This window comes from Notechis scutatus, chromosome 1 (genome assembly GCF_049901735.1).
Source record: "Notechis scutatus isolate UNSWTSFEM ecotype Mainland chromosome 1, rNotScu1.2, whole genome shotgun sequence".
In the NCBI taxonomy this organism is placed as follows: domain Eukaryota; kingdom Metazoa; phylum Chordata; class Lepidosauria; order Squamata; family Elapidae; genus Notechis; species Notechis scutatus.
Window position 1 is genome coordinate 220,653,755 of NC_142009.1, and position 18,041 is coordinate 220,671,795.

Sequence of the window (18,041 nt, forward strand, 5' to 3'; positions counted from 1 at the left end):
ATCAGAAAATAAAATACAAGCTGAATAGTCAAGATCTTGTTGATGACCCAAGCTCTGTAAAGGACCTTGGAATACTCACCTCTAATGATCTAAGTGCTAGAGCACACTGCAACTACATTGCCAAAAAGGCATTAAGAGTTGTTAACCTAATCCTACGTAGCTTTTTCTCTGGCAATATCACACTACTAACCAGAGCATACAAAACATTTGCTAGACCAATACTCGAATACAGTTCATCAGTCTGGAACCCACACTACGTATCTGATATTAGCACAATTGAGAAAGTCCAGAAATATTTCACAAGAAGAGTTCTCCACTCCTCTACTCGCTGTAGAATACCTTATGCCACCAGACTTGAAATTCTAGAACTAGAAAACCTTGAATTACGCCTGTCTTCGGTCTGACTTAAGCATGGTATACAAAATCATACATTGCAATGTCCTACCTGTCAATGAATACTTCAGCTTCAACCATAACAACACAAGAGCACACAATAGATACAAACTCAAAGTAAACCGCACCAAACTTGATTGCAGGAAATACGACTTCAGCAATAGAGTGGTCAATGTCTGGAATACTCTACCCGACTCTGTAGTTTCTTCCCCAAACCCCAAAAACTTTAACCTTAGACTGTCTACTATTGACCTCACCCCTTTCCTAAGAGGTCTGTAGGGGGTGTGCATAAGCGCACCAACGTGCCTACCGTCCCTGTCCTATTGTTTCTCTTATTCTTTTATTTTTCTTATATGTAACCATTTCATGTATTCACAACTATGTATACATTTATACTTATTATCTTGTAAACAATTGGCAAATCAAATAAATAAATAAAATAAATAATAAATAAATCACTGTAGAAATTTCCAAAGAGTAGGTTGCTTCTGGTTGGGTGGGAAAGACCAAAAGATGAGAGTGTTAAACTGGAAGGGAGAGTGAACAGGCCATGCATCAAGAGCATGGAGTTTTTAATAGATTCATACTAAGATGCTGATTATTGTTTAAGAATTGGAAAGATTTTTATAGTTACTTTCTTCAATCTGGTGTCCTCCAGATAAGTTGGATTTCAAGGTCCCTTAATTCCCAGTCAAAATCCAATGCGGGCAAATGGATATGAATTTGGGGAAGAGCTTAAAATTAAATAAATCACTCTCCTTGCCCTATGCAGCATGATACTTAGGATTACCCTCACATACCACTGCTTGTAGTTGAAGGTGATCTTTAGAGGTCTTCTTCTGGTTCCACCAATATTTGAAAGCCTGAGATTAATCAAAGGTTAGCAGTGTCTCTTCAAATATGGCTTTCTATTTACCTATAGCTCTCCTAGAAAATCTATTCTGGTGTCCATTTGAATTATTTAAAGATGCTATATTATTATGCATAGTCACAGTCAGCTAAATGTTTAGACTGGATTTATCCACCTATGGTCCTTGGTAAATAGAGTCTGTCAACATTGTGGCATGAATGAAGGACACGCTTCACTGTCATTTTTTTTTGTAGTCTTCAAATTCATGGTTTTTAGTTCTGCTTGAGTCCAGTCCATTATTCCATAAATGAAATAATAAATGGAATTACCCAGATGTTCGTTGCTGGAATGCTGAAGCAGCCAGAATTTTGAGCACCAGTCTTTGTAACTCTGAATGAGTGGTTATTTTCTGAGGGCTCCTTGTAATCAAATTTGGTTGAAATTGGAACAGGAACAAGGTGGAATTGAAAGAAGATTTGAAAGAAAGAAAAAAAAGATTTGCAGAAGCCTCATATAATCTTTCCAAGGAAAGATTCCATTGTTTTAGGATCAAGCAAAAAAAAAAATCCATGCATATTTTTAAAAGCATTTTTTAAAACAATTAGGAATACTAGATTTTATCAGACATAATAAACATTTTCAGTTCTCCATAGCATCCACAGAAATGTTGGACTTGCATTTTTTTTCAAAAGGACCATTGAACAAAAATCTATATCGGAGAAGGTTCTATTAGAGTTTTGTGAACATGACAGTTTTTAATAAAGCATTGGGCAATTGAAATGTTTTTTTTAAATACTTTTATAAGTTCCAGTTTCTAGCTTATGAGGTGCAAAGATGGACATGAAAAACTTGTGTAAATTTAAACCATCAGAGGCTTAGCCTGGATCTGACTTAAATCTTAAAGAGGGGTTAAGGATTTTATGCAGGGGTGTGATTCAAATTTTTTAACAATCAGTTCTGTGGGCGTGGCTTAGTTGGTGGGTGTGGCTTGGTGGTCATGTTATTGGCTAGGTGTGGCCAACTCAATATCACTCACATCGAGGCACGCATCTCCTCGCCTGGCCTCTCATGACTGTGGGGATGCTACAACAGTTGTAAGTGTGAAAAATGGTCATAAGTCACTTTTTTCAGTGCCATTGTAACTTTGAATGGTCACTCCACACAAGCAAAGTACCAGCAAAGGAGGGGGAAAAAAATCCAGAGAAGTTCCTGAGTCAGGAAGTCTACTCATGCCAAGAATGTAATTAGGGTAAATGGAGAGGCAGTTTCTGTAAGCAACACCAGAATGTTTCCTTCCTGCCTTCCTTACAGGATTAGGCCAGTAATTTCTTCTAACAACCAGTTCTCCAAACTGCTTAGAATGTTAACAACTGGTTCTAGTGAATAGGTGCGAACCTGTAGAATCCCACCCCTGATTTTATGCCCTTTTTATGACTGGCAAAAAAGCAATGCAGCTATATGTGCTCTACTCAGAAATAAGTTACATCAACTTCAATGTATGCATTGGGCTTTTTTTATTGTCTATATTAGGCTGTTAGATGTGCATTAGTGCTTTGGCATAATTTTCCTTATGTCAGACTACATGTTTGTTCTGTATAAAACTCTGGGCTACATATGTTGTAGAACAAGTAAATCCATCCACATTTGTAAATTGTGTAAGTACTTACAGTACATTTTCACTTTTTTTAATGCCAGTTTTTCTAAGGGCAGGAATCTGTTTTTGCTCACAACGCTTTATCCTTTGCAATGACAGCCAAGAAATTTGTTCTGATTCAAAAGAATGGAACAGACTTTGTCCTGTCTGCACCACTCCCCTTCAAATATTCCCTTATCCCCATCTGCATTGTAATGGTTTAGCATATTCTAAAGGATATGTGCCTGGAAATAACATTGATCAAACAGCATGCTTACAGGCTCCCTTAGCCTCTTTCTCGCACTGAATGGTGCAATGAAATGATTCAAAGAACTTCCCCTGTTTTTCTTCCCTGTTTGCAGAATGCTTTCTGCCATCAAGCTGCTTAATGGGAAGTCAAACTGGGCTTGGACAAGATTTCACCTTGCTAGACTTTTTTTTCTTTGTTGGGTTCTGAAAAACGTGTGGTTTTTGACATAGAAGGACTCTTTTATTATGCTTAAATAAAAGCCAATTATTTGTTGTCATGCAAACTGCCACTGATGACTCTTAGATGTTAGAATGCCAGCTTTGGCAGTGATTGGTTGGATTTACAAAAATATTTCATTCATCCACAGATCCTATATCTTTGACAGAGTAGATGCCACATAGTGGCCTCCCCCAACCTACTCTGTGATAATGTTATTCCACAAATGTCTTCTATATAGAATGACCAGTAACATACAAAGTAGGTTGTTGCCAAGTAACAGTGAAATTTTTTTACACAACATTCTACATGGATTTTTTTCCTCTCCAAAGTGGCTCCTTCTCTACCTTGTTATTAAGCAGGAACAATCTGTATGAGAATTTTTTGTGCAAATAGGTGTCATTTGCAATTGTCTATTACCTTTGAATAGGTTACCCAGTGTGATAAAGTGCTGGTATTAACCTTAGATGAACTTAAATCTGTTCATTAAAACACTTTTTCTCGGTCTTAAATGAGATGCCTAAATAGAATTGACAACTCCCACTAAAATCTGTGAGTAGGATGCAAAAATGAACAAATTAATCCATGCCGGATCAGCAGAATTATTTCCACCTTGTCTGGACCTCTTACTTGGCATTAGGTACCTACCAATCAATCACTTTGCTTTTCTAATAGTATGAAACATGGGGTGAAGGGAAGTAGGATGTAAAAAATAAAAAGTGATTGGGGAAAAGTGCCAGATGGTTTATTATAACATAATAAGCACAAGGATGCTGCTGGTTAATATCATAGCTAGACTATCACGAAAACTAACAAACCATCCCCCCTGCATTCACATTCACACACCCTAACTAAAACAAGGCTTCTTTTTCAGAATCAGAGTGGACTGTGTTACATGTAAGGGTAACACAATCTCCTTTAGGGTGCACTATGAATGCAGATGTAGGCGAGAAGTAATGTCTGAATGTCCTGTAGGATTTTAAAAGTGTTGGCTTTGATAACAGAAAAGGACATTTAAACTCTGCTTCAGGCAATAATATGGCTTAGCACTGCATTTATAATGCTAAGATTCCCAAATATTTAGAATAAGTGAAGCATGTAGTAATAATATCAAGGGGAAGGCAGAATAGGGCAGTGAAAGTCAACTAGAAAGTAAAGTGTAGGATTGGGTAACAAGTTGATTGTGTTGGATGCAATTTATTTTGATAGTGACAGTTGGAGGATTTTATTTCATTGATTTGGGTTTTTTTTAACACAAAATATTATAGTTTTATTAAAAGTCAAAAGTTATTAAAAATCTTATTTTGAAACTTTTTAAAATAAGTATTCAAAAACATCTTTTAAAAATCTTATTTTGTACCCATCACCAATTGTGATTATATATATTTAATTTATTTTAATGTGCTTTTATCTGGAATTTGTATCTGTAACTATTATTTTAATTAAAAACTCATAATCTTTTGCATATCAAAAGCAAAGTGTGGCATCATATTTAGTTCTCAACATAAGCTATGAGCTCCCTCCCCCATCCTAATTTTGTAAAGGCAACATAATTGTTATAGGTGTGGAATGTTTGGTCCAAGAGCCAACATTTATTTCCTTTAATACTATTGTATATACAATTTTCATCCTGAAGTTCCAATGCCATTAGTCATTACAGTTTGTTCATAAGAGAAGAGGGTTTATTCTGAAGAGAAGCCTAAATCCCTATCCAAAAACCTAAATCCCTATCTAGAAAGAAAAATGAATGTGTACCTTGAGATTTCCTTTGGCATCCTCAAATGCCTTCTTGCCTTTTACTAGCACTTGTATTTCTAGTTCAGCTGTCCAAATACTCCATAGGTTCAGCTACATACTATATTTAGATTATAGTAATCCCAATGTTCCTCATTCTGTACTTCAACCCCACAAACTCTAGTCAGGATAGGAATGGACCCATTTGGAGGGCAACAGGTTGGAATCATTACTGGGGGGGACATAATTGGGTCTGAGCCATGGACAATTGTGCTATGATGGATATCATCATGAGAATATTGATCTGGGCAGCTGCTGGTATGAAGTAGCAAAAGTTCATACTAAGAAACCATAGGGAAGGAAGTTTTTTAAAAAACTGTCACTGTCACCATGCATAAAATTTATGGAATAAGTGTTAGAAGAAGGCTGCCAAAATGATCAAAGAATGAGAGTAATAATAGTAATTATTAATATGAATTAAATTAGAACATTATTTATTGTGAGCTTTGTGTTGTCTATCAGGTTGATTGGTGTCAAAGAATGAAGAAGGCTGCCAAAATGATCAAAGAATGAGAGTAACTTCCCATGGAGGAAAAGTAGTAATACAGTGGTTGTATATCTATTTACATGCAGTAAATCTCAAAAACAGTCAATATTAGATGACATAGAGCAAGAAAATAGATATTTTCCATTTTGTGTTCTTTTCAAAATAGTAATATACTTTTAAGTTTTTGAGATATTTAAGATATTATTAATATGAATTAAATTAGAACATTATCTATTGTGAGCTTTATGTTGACTACCAGGTTGATTGGTGTCAAAGAAGGAATTTAGATAATTACATAGAGGCCAAAGTTATACATTTATTCTAATCACCAGGACATTGCCCTGGTGGAGATTGACTCTGAGGGAGAGGAGGAACAGCCAACAGGGAGTGGAAGTGTGGCTCCGGAGGTTGTGGAAGAGGCTGGGGAGGGGCAGAGGCCTGCTGAGCAGTCAGAGGAGGACCCAGGCCCATCCCCTATCCATCCTAGGGCATGCAGGGAGGAGAGGATAAGGGAGAGACGTGGTCTACTCAGGAGGAGAGGGCCTTGATCCTCTTCATGGGCTGCAGGTGTGAGAACTGCATAAGAGTTTGGACTTGCATTCTGGTAAATGCTGGAGATAAAGTGTGTTTTATTTTGGTTAGAGGTTATCCTGGTTGGCGTCCTTCCAACAGACTGTGCCTTGTTATCTCCTTGAATTTGGTAAATACTTCTCCTGCTCCATTGGGGAAATTTCATCATTGTAGTTTGTTTGTTTTTTATTTTCACCACTATCTGCTCATTAAATTCGGACTGTATTGCTTTCTTTTGAAGACTATTTTTGAGTATGTTTTATCTCCAACTGAGAATTATTGAACAGTGGGGCCAAGTTGGAGACATTAAAGGACATTTATTTACATTTTGGATTTTGTTACATTTGTTACACTCTGGGTCATCACAGACATTGTTGGAGAGAGTATTCCTGTTTTCATATCCTATTTGTCTTTCATTTGTACTGCCTGCCTTCCATTGAAGACCTATATACTGCACAGGTCAGAGAGAAGGCTTAGAAAATATCTACAGATCCTCACATCTTGGACATAAACTGTTTCCACTCTTCCCCTTGGGATGTTGCTACATAATATTGCATGCCACAAAAATCAGAGGCAGAGACAGTTCCTTGTGTGTCTAAACACATTTGGCCAATAAAGTGTTCTGTTCTGTTCTACTTCTGGCTTTCACTAAACGTCTAGTTCAGTGGTGGGATTCAAATTTTTTTACTACTGTTTCTGTGGGTGTGGCTTGGTGGGCATGGCAGGAGAAGGATACTGCAAAATTTCCAGTCAGAGGTGACATTTGCTGGTTCTCCGAACTACTCAAAATTTCCACTACCGGTTCTCTAAAACTGGTCAGAATCTGCTGAATACCACCTCTGGTCTAGTTGGTATATGCATTTTGTTCTTGTTGATTAAAAAAAATATTTACCTGCATAATGTGTTTGTGTGTGTGTGTGTGTGTGTGTTATATTTTACTGAAGACTGTGTTTTGTTATCACTTCAGTGCCTCAAACACAAAATCAATATATTAGTATTCTCAAAGATTCCTAAACTTCTTCAGGCTACTTTTCCAAAAACTGCCCAGCAGCTTGTGACAGAGGCAGGAAGAATCTTTCTCCTCATTTGAGATTTTTTTCTTTAAAAAAAATCAATCTGCTGTGTTGCTTTTCCAAGAAGGAAGTCCAGAAAAAATCTGATTCTCAAATTTCCCTTCCTTAAAAGAAGTTTTGTGTATATAACACTTCCTATCATTGTTACAAAACACAAGGCCAATATTATGAAAGGACCCAGCAAGCGATGCTAAATGCTGGATTTAAAATGAAACACTGAAATTTTAGTTCAAATGTGCTTTAGAAGGATTGCATGGAGTTGTTCATAAACCTCTAAGGAAAGGTTTATTTTAATGTGATGCTATATAGGCTGCAACCCAAATAGATGCCATGTGGCTTTTCCACGCTAATTCATCTTTCTGTGTGGCTATTTACATTTTTTTAAAAAGTAGAAATGTATATCCTGATGCTGAAGGGTCACTCATAACATTGAAAGCCTTTGAAATTCCCATGGAGATCCTAGTAGGTGTAGCCATTTTTCATGTGACAGAAGGGAGAAATTATTACGTTTATGGGGAGTAATCATATTAAAGGTAAAATCACCCTCGAGTCAAACTCCATTTTTGATGTCTGCTTCCATGCTGCTTTACTGGCCGTAATATAAAGGTAGTTTGTTCTTGCCTTCAGCTCTGATGTGTGTTGTACATTAAATAAGTGGTTTACCATTGCCTTTTTCTGAGGTGGTTTTTTTTTAAAAAAATTTCCAATCTATTTTTCAGCCCAGTATTTTTTTTATATATATGTATTAACGTGGTCTGACTTTGTTTAGTGTTCAGATCCCCCCACTTAGCTGAGCATTAATGTTATTTCTATTTAATTACTTTTAAATTCTCCTAAAAGCCAATTAAAGTCCATTTAACTTCAGTTGGACTCCACCCATTCCTTTCTGCTGGTTTTACGGTGTGGCCCATGATGTGAAACACAGGAGTCTAGGGCAGCTCTGAGCCCTCAAAACTCATTTCAGTTGCTTTAAAAGAAAAGTAATACTTGAAAGAATACCCAGCAATGTATTTCCTTAGAGATTGTCACTTTGACAAAATTAGTTCTATTCTAAAAGCCTCCATTCTTCTTTGTCTTTTCTCTTGAGAATTATAATATAAAGGGAAAGGCAGTTTGGTCTAGTGGTTAAAGCAACATGCTAGAAACCAGGAGACAAGAGAGTTCAAGTCCCGCCTGCATGTAAGCCAGCTGATCCTAGTCAGGACCAATCTAGTCTTACATGTAAGCCACCAGAGTGACATTGGGGCAGTCAGTTTATCTCAGCCCAATTCACCTTCCAAGGTTGTTATGGGGAAAATAGGAAGGAGTATTCTATGTTTGCCACCTTGAGCTACTTATGAAGTAATGAAAGTGAGATAAAAAATCTAAATAAATAATAAAGATGCACAGACACTATTTTACTCTGCTTAAAAGAATAAACATAAAGGCATGATTCTGCGTAACTCTTTAAAAGGAATCTGCAAAGATGCATTCTGGATTTCTGATATTTATTAATTAATTCCACTTAATGGCCATGCATTGCTCCAAGGAAACTCTGGGAGGCAGGCAAAGTCAAAATAAGACATTCCATTAAAGCCTATGAAAGCAAACTGAGTAGAGGAAAAGGACATAATTAACCTTGTGTTTTAGTGGTTGGGTTTGTGTGTGTGTGTGTGTGTGTGTGTGTCCATGCCTGTGAACCCCCAATTTTAATGCTTGCTTTCTTTCCTCACAGAATCTGATGTTGCAGATTTTGATGGGAGGAGCTCCCTGCTCTACAGATTCAATCAAAAGCTGATGAGCACCTTCAAAGACGTGGTTTCCCTGAAGTTCAAGAGCATGCAGGGAGATGGGGTCCTGTTTCATGGCGAAGGGCAGCATGGAGATTACATTACTCTGGAGCTGCAAAATGGGAAGCTGTCGTTGCACATCAACCTGGGTTTGTTCAAACTTTTCAACTTATCTTGCATAAAGTTCTTCCTCCTCTTGGCTCTTTTCTGACCTTTCCCCCACTGAGATTTGGAGGTCTGTCTGCCCATCTGTGAATCAGCAGGAATGCATGCAGGCAGGATAGTTGCTTTTGCATCTTTAGGAGGCTGAATAAGGAAGAATATATGATTTTAACATCAGAAAAAGGAGGGCTGATTAAGAGGTTGGGGAGGAAAGGGAGACAATATTGTGGGGGACATGGCAGGAATAAAAAAAATCATGCTGAGTGTTAGGAATATAAGTCACCTAACAGGTATTTGGGTTAGAAATATATAAACCAGGATAAACATTTTAGTACTATATCTTTAAGGGAATGCAAGAGCATGCAATTGGGTGTGGTTTCTCAAACGGCCATAAGATGGAGCCAGAAACCTGGTTTGTTTAGTCTTAATCTCAGAAGAGAGTGTGTCTCTGTCTCTGTTTCCTTCTGTTGGAAAATATTGCCGTTGCTCCATTTCTTCTAATTGACTGATATTACTGGATTTAATGTAAGTCTGTTACTGAACTGTTTTTGACACTGGAATTTGATATTTGAATTATCCCTGGATGAAAACTGACTGATTTACTTGTGAATGACTTTTGGACTGCTCATTTTGGACTTTGCTTAAACTTTTCTGGAAGTAAAAACCTACATTTACTGTACAGTGTATCTGTGTGCTCTGTGTGTATCATTCCAACACTACTCTCAAATACGTCTCCCTGTATGCGCTCATTCTCCTAACGGGGAATTACCTCAACACTGAGCTTGTTTTGTCATGAGGTTAGATATTGGGGTGGGGTGGGGTTATCAGTCTGTAGTTAATATAACCAGCAACCAATTGAGATTTTGGGTGGGGAAACAGAGAACAATGTGTTGTTATGATGGATTAGAGATAGAGATGATAGAGATAGATAGATAGATAGATAGATAGATAGATAGATAGATAGATAGATAGATAGATAGATAGATAGATAGATAGATAGATAGATAGATAGATAGATGATGGATGGGTAGGTAGGTAGGTAGGTAGATACAGGGGTGGGATTCTACTGGTTCGGACCAATTTGGGCGAACTTCTTGCTCCAAAGATCAGCTGGCAGTGAACTGGTTCGCTGTGATCCCTGCTCTTTCCTGTGCTTTATTTCCTTTTTAAAGAGCATAGCTGGTTCACGCGGCAGAGCGGTTTGTCATGCCTCAGCTGTTTTATTCAAAAGGGGCTGCAGTAAAAGGTAACTATTAGAGCTTTTTAAAACACGGAGTCCATGCAGGGCGTGCATGCGCATGCAAAGCGCACAATCCCCGAACCAGTTGTTATACAGGTGGAATCCTACCCCTGGATGGATGGATGGATGGATGGATAGATAGATAGATAGATAGATAGATAGATAGATAGATAGATAGATAGATAGATAGATAGATAGATAGATGATATTGTGTGTGTGTGTTAAATTCAATTTGACCCCTCAATTATGGCTTCAGCTATGTACATGAATAGATTATATACCTACATATAATCAATAGAAATATGTAATAGAGAAGTAAAATACTTACCCCTCAATTTCTAGGGCAGATTTTGACTTTCCACCCAAAGGAAAATCTAGGAAAAATAAATAGTAGCTGCAAATGAAATCTTGCTGTTTTCAATATCTTCCTCTCCACAAATTCCACAGCTATGTTTATGGGCTGTACCTCTGATTAATGCATACAGATATTCCTCAATCTATGAGCACAATAAGTCAAGAATGTTGGCTGTTAATCATTGTTGTTTCTAAGTGGGCCATCACATATTTTGATTCAATTTCACTAGTATTTTTATGATGGTCATAAACTGACCATAAATATAAACTATGGTTGTTAAGTGAATCCAGCAGAATCCAAAGGACATCATTTGCTGTTTTCTACCAGTAGATGTGAAAAAGGTCACAAATTGTAGTCATGTGATCACAGGACACTTCAATCTGTTGTAAATGTGAGCTGGTTTTAAGGCACCTGAAATGCGAGCATGATTGCAGGATGTGTGTGTGGCAGTCATAATTTTGAGGATGGGTCATAAGTAGCTTTTTTGAAGTCATTCATTACTTTGAATGATTGTCAACTCATAAAACATTCCTATGCCTGTTTTTTAAAAAAGGGGGGGGAAGGAAATCTGGAAGAGCAGTTGAAAGCGAAAGTACATTCCAAATCTTTATTTATTTATGTATTTAATTTATTTATTTGATTTGTCAATCACTTACAAGATAACAGGTATAAATATAAACATAGTTATGAATACATGAGATGGATACATATAAGAAAAATAAAAAGAAACAATAGGACAGGGACGGTAGGCACGATTGGTATGCTTATGCACGCCCCCTACAAACCTCTTAGGAAAGGGGTGAGGTCAATAGTAGACAGTCTAAGGTTAAAGTTTTGGGGTTTGGGGAAGAAACCACAGAGTCAGGTAGAGTATTCCAAACATTGACCACTCTGTTGCTGAAGTCGTATTTCCTGCAATCAAGTTTGGTGCAGTTAACCTTGAGTTTGTATCTATTGTGTGCTCTTGTGTTGTTATGGTTGAAGCTGAAGTATTCATTGACAGGTAGGACATTGCAATGTATGATTTTATATACTATACTTAGATCGGACCAAAGGTGGCATAGTTCTAGGTTTTCTAGGTCTAGAATTTAGAGTCTGTTGGCATAAGGTATTCTGCAACGAGTAGAGGGGTGGAGAACTCTTCTTGTGAAATATTTGTGGACTTTCTCAACTGTGTTAATATCAGATACGTAATGTGGGTTCCAGACTGATGAGCTGTATTCAAGTATAGGTTTAGCAAATGTTTTTTATGCTCTAGTTAGTAGTGTAATATTACCAGAGAATTATCTTTAAAATTATTTTTAAAAGATTGTAACTAAAATACCTGGTTTTTGCCCATGAATATATTTATTTGGAGAACGTGAACGTGCTCAATTGGAGAATCTGGTTTATGAGACTTCCAGGGTGGAGGGGGGGTGGAAAACAGGGTCACATGTGACTGTAAATTACATATGCCAGAGTTGGCTTGCTGTCGGGATTCCAGCAATCATTCTAATTAAATCGTGATTTTGGAGCCAACCTTCAAAAAACTCCAAAGGATTCATTAGAGGCAACAATGATCATGAAATGACTGGTCAATAAGCTAGGACTACCTGTAATGTAATTAAGAAATCTAGCACAACTTTAAAAAAATAACGATAATTTAAAAAAAACCCACACACCATGGTCCTGCACTGAAGCCCAAAGATACTGGCATAGAATAAAAAAAAAATGGTTAGAGGAAATAATGGTGGAACAAATTGAATTAAAACCAGAATTCTTCTTATTAGGGATATTTAATAGATAATTTTCTAAAAAAACAAAATATATAATACTGCACATTCTTACTGCAGCCAGAATAACCTTTGCACAGTGTTGGAAACAAGCAGACATTCCAACAGAGGAAATGGTCATTCGGAAAATAACAGCCTGCGCAGAGATGGATAAATTAACCTTAGCACTTAAGGAAAAAGAAACATCAGAATATTATAGAAGCTGGGAATGCTGGTATGACTGGGTAGAAAAAAAATAGAAATATATATTAGTAAATACTGTAAAATGTAAGAGGTAGTAATTATATATTCGCAATAAGATGTATTTGTAAATATGTCACCAATATTGAAAACAAATAAGGAACCATAGACTGTCGATTATAGAATTGCTAGTTTTTAATCGTTTTCTTTTTCTTTTCCTTTTTTTTCTGTGTGTTGTATATGTGTTCGTTTGACATTTTAGTTGTATAATCAATAACGTTTGTTAAAAAAAAAACCCACACACTTCACATTCGAATAGCAGTCCTGAGCTGCTTAAGGAAATCCTCTCCTCCTCCTCCTCCTCCTCCTCCTCCTCCTCCTCCTCCTCCTCCTCCTCCTCCTCCCCTCCTCCTCCTCCTCCTCCTCCTCCTCCTCCTCCTCCTCCTCCTCCTCCTCCTCCTCCTCCTCCTCCCTTCTTAAAATGAGTTTAGATCCCAAAGTCATTCCAAGAAGCACTAAGGAGAGAGACAAATAAATAAGGCTTCTTTCCACAGCTTGGAGAGCAGGCTTTTTAGAGTTGGTGATGGGGGTGGGAGTGGGCGGTGAAATGAAAGAGAACCCTTAGCTAACATGTGTTCAACAGAAATAAGTTAAATCTGCCTTACAAATTATTCCATTTTTAATTTGAAAGGGTGCTGGATCTTAAAGCTGTCAATGTAGGAAATGGAATAATTGAATTTCTAATTATCTGCCCATCCTTATTTAGTCATGATGTGTAGAACATACCAACTGACTCTACCTGTAGTTCTATATTTGTTAATCTGAAAACAAAATTTTAGTGCTACCAGTACATATTGCATTACTTTTACCTTGAAATGTTGTATCCTTTATTGGGGCTTTCCTTCCTGCCCCAATAAAATAACTAAGGATTGTATAGAGCAGTGGGAGTTGAAAACCACCCATCTTAAAATTGTCAAGGTTGAGAAACACTGGTATAAAGTGTGAAAATGATATTCCAGTTCTGAACCAGCTGTTATAACTATAGGGTATATGTTATGTTAACAACACAGAATCCATGCAAAGGTGGACATTTATAGCTAGAGATTTTATTTCTGAAATGACCCTGTGTCTTAAATGAGAATCTGTCACTTTTTTTTTTCTTTCTCTATGTGTTTCTTACACAAAAGCAAAGGCAGATACACACACAAAAAAAATGTATAAACTTGTATTCTTTTCTGACTGTGGGCTGTCCAAGTCACCATTGAAGCCAATGAAGTCTCTGCTTCGATTCTCTGGGTATTAATAATTAAAATATTATTCTCTCTGTGGGTATTTATCACATGAAGATGTGTATTGGCTTGAAAATGCAAGTTAGTGTGGTGTGTGATCAAATTTTCATTTTCAGATCATCTTCTCTTCAGTCCAATCCTAATTAAATTTTCTCAAAAATGAGTGTGTTTGATTTGCTTTTGAGATTGATTGGCCTAATTACATCCATGGTACTAAATATTCTGAAATGCTGAATTTCTATGTACCACCCAATGCAATACGTATTTGTCCAAAGGAAAAGCCTTTTCATTACAGTGAGGTGCACTTGCAGAAGTGTGTATAGGATTCTAGCTTCAAGGACGTGCATTCATGGATGTTTTACCATCAATGCTGCATGAATGACATTAATTGACAAAAATGATTGATCCCACTTAATTCCACTTACCCATAACTTTTCCACAAACAGATGGTTGATTCCTTACATGCTCCTTTCTTTTGAAGCCAGAAGCATTGTGCTTTGCTTATGTATCAACCTCTTGGCTGCATTAGGCCTTGTCTGTTTCGGCTGATTAAATAAAAATTAGCTTGTTAGGCTGTCAGATTGTCAGAAATAGTTATTTTATTTAGGCTTTGTTAATTTCACTTCCTTTCAAATGCACTCTGTTTAATTCTGAAACAGAAGAATGGCAATGGAACTAGGGTTTGTGTAGGTTTCTGTGTGAATATGAGACAGTTTTTCCAAGCAGCATTCTAGGGAGACTGTGCCCTAACCAGTGAATTTTGCTTACTAATTGCTTGGCAAAATTTGAACCAAAGATTTGCATTCTGTCAAATCCAATGACATTGCATTGTTCCAATGTGTCACTCGGAGACTAAGTGGAAAAGTTAGATTAACCCGATTAAAACTTTCAAATCATCGATGTAAACTTTTCCCATGATAAGCAGAAGGAAGCAGAAAGCTGTAAGATAATTAGCAGGTAGACTGAAGGATAAATACAGTGACAAGACATCTGAAGACCTAAAGCCCTTGGTAGAATTGAGCAGAAAATCATGAAGACAGATATGGAAGGAGAAAGAAAGAATGACCTTATTTCAGAAAAGGAAATAAAAGAAAAGTGCTTTAAAATGGCTCTGATTTCCTTCAATCTGCTTTCTGTTTGCAAATCTATATTGAGGAGAAGAGACTTGGGAGCAATATTCTCTTAAGGTTTGAATATTTGAAGAGAGTTTTGGGCAAGCTAAAGGGTGACATATTGTTTCAGAGGCCCTGGAGAATAAGTAGCAAAAATCCCTTACAGTTAGTTTTTGAAGATAGAAAGTGAAAGGAAACAAAGGCTGCCTATCTTTACTATTGTTTAAGGTAAAGTAAAGGTTCCCCTCGCACATACATGCTAGTTGTTTCCAGCTCTAGGGGCAGTGCTCATCTCCGTTACAAAGTCGAAGAGCCAGCGCTGTCTGAAAACGTCTCTGTGGTCATGTGGCCGGCATGACTAAATGCCGAAGGCACATGGAATGCTGCTACCTTCCCACCAAAGTGGTCCCTATTTTTTTTACTTGCATTTTTTACATGCTTTTGAACTACTATGTTGGCAGAAGCTGAGACAAGTAACTCCATGGGGATTCGAACCACCGAACTGCCAACCTTTCTGATTGACAAGCTCCGCGCCTTAGCCACTGAGCCACCACATCACTTGAGTACGTGTCCTTTGAGTACTATTGCTTAGGCAGAAATAAACCTTAACTAAGAAGGAAGGGGGTTATCTGTAGGCAAGGTGATTCAAAGTAAACCTCACACCCTGAGCATAGGAATGGTAACTTGAAGTATTTTTATACTTATACTAAGGTTGCACTGTGGTTGGGATCTGATGTGAAAGAAAGCCTTTGTAATGTACTGGGAGCATAAACATAATATTTGTGTGCCACAACATTTGTGCACCTCACCTGGATTCATTACAATAGATGCAACATTTTCCATGATTGTTTGATTCCTGTGGGCTTCTGTGTAGCTGCTTTAGTGAGGTGTGAGAAGATGTGGCATTCACCCTCATTCCAAAACACCACTTCTGAACAGAATCCAAAGCACTGCACAGCCCTAATCTATATTTTTATGTATGTATGTCTGTCTGTCTGTCTGTCTGTCAAGTTCCAGGGTTCCCATTCTTTGCATAGCTCAGATTCTTCTTTCTTATTTTAAGTGGGCTGGAGGTAAGTAATAACAAACAGAAGTTTTGTGCTGTGGCTAATGCTAAATCCTTAGGATTAAGAGGAGAGTTAAAAGCATGCTACTTAAAAGGCTGCCTCCAAAACAGCAGATAGGCTTCTCACTAGTATGACTAATGCAGTCTGTAAAATACTAATGATGTCTGTGGTTTACATGGATGGGATTGTTTCACCCCAGTCTGACTTTGCTTTTCAGGTTTTTTTTTTTTTTCTTTTAAAAAGGCTGTGTACAAAACCCATTTGGCTGGCAAGATTCTAGTATCTAATTTCTGCTATCTCAGATGACCTTGCTCTATTAGACATATGCCAGTTTTGAAGTTGAAGAACAAAGTGAAATGAAGACTAAAAAGAAGTGTTTGGTAGTTGAGGGGCTTTTAGGCACTGTGGTGGTTTGTCGTCCTTCCCAAGTAAACAAGATGGGAAACACAACTAGGTGAACAAATTCTACTGTATTGTAAGGCTACATTAAATTTTGCAAATCTGAAGTTATTATCTTCCCACTGCCACTTTTAACTGCTTGATCCAATAGGTGGCTTCTCCCTAAGTTTCTTTCTCTGACCATTAAGCCACTGGGGGCTCCTCCCTCTCTTATCAAATTGTTTCCTAAGCAATGTCTCATGATCCCCAATTTCCTAAGTTCATCCATGCATTCCATTACATGATTGCAAAGGGCTCATTAAGAAGATAGATTAGAAACTTGTTTAAGATTTACTTGTTTTTTCATATTTGCTAGGTTTGAATTAACTCAAAAGGAATCTTTTCTCCCCCCCCCCCCAAAATGCCTTACTGCTTCTTTGTGCAGGGAGAAAGAATCTGTCTCTATGGATTCATAAAAATATGGAGTAATCAATAGATTATTTTCTTCAGAGAAAGTGGTGTCCACAACAAGGGCCCTTTGGTCAAAATAATGAAAGCAACATTGAACCACAAGTTCTGAATTTTGGGTATGCATGGGACAATGGAACAATGTAATCAGAGTAGAAAAGTCACAGTTTTCAGAGTGACACCATTGATAAGGGCTGCCTTCCCGTGTTTCTCCCTGCTTCTATATAGGTAAAAGAAGTGTTGGGAAACATGTTTCGTGATGTGTCAAGTGCCTTTTGAAACAAAAGTGCACCTGCTCACAATGAGTCCCCATCTCAATACTGCTGAGGTCAAATCTATTCCCAAGTCACATAGTCTTATAGGACAGAAATGCAGCAGATAAACACATTCAGATGAGAAAACTGACTTTACCAGCTTAGGAACTCTTTCTGTATTTAGCCTTTTTAAAAGAAACTTAGAAAAAAGCAGGCTTTTTCTCCCAATCTTACTTATTTTTGCATGTGCAATTTTTTCAAACCTCTGTGCAATTGTTGCTCAGCATCAAATAGAGGACAGGATTCTTCTGGTGACTAAAACCATAATTTCACATCATATGATTCTCTTCCCTTTAAAATAAATGAAAGACCTCACTTGGTTCCTATTATCAAAACTTTCTTAGATAATCAGACTGCTCAGAACGAATCAAAACAGAAAATGTTCTGCTCTGTAAGGTACATTTCTAAAAACTACTCATTGTGACATGCATATCCTTTCTCAATGGACAGATGGCTAGAAGGATAGATAGATGAATAATGCAGGTGAGAGGAGAGATTTGCAATGTACATTACACCTACATTACACATTTTTCATCTGTTCCTATTTAGAGCCTGGACATCCCCTTCCATTGGCACAGTGATATAATACCTACACACAGATTATATTTATATCCATTTAAGCAGAGAGAATGAAGGACTTCCAAAAATTAACAGGAGACAGCTGGTACA

General features: G+C 37.3%; 1 protein-coding gene across 2 annotated transcripts in view; it reads left to right on the forward strand.

Annotated features, from left to right (window-relative positions):
- Nucleotides 1–18,041, forward strand: part of CNTNAP5 (contactin associated protein family member 5) — a 432,771-nt gene that overhangs the window by 171,331 nt on the left and 243,399 nt on the right. For both annotated transcript variants that reach the window (XM_087950302.1, XM_087950301.1), the window contains exon 5: nucleotides 8,981–9,184. In XM_087950302.1, coding sequence (XP_087806428.1) covers nucleotides 8,981–9,184 — 204 coding nt within the window. The remainder of the gene's footprint in view (nucleotides 1–8,980; nucleotides 9,185–18,041) is intronic.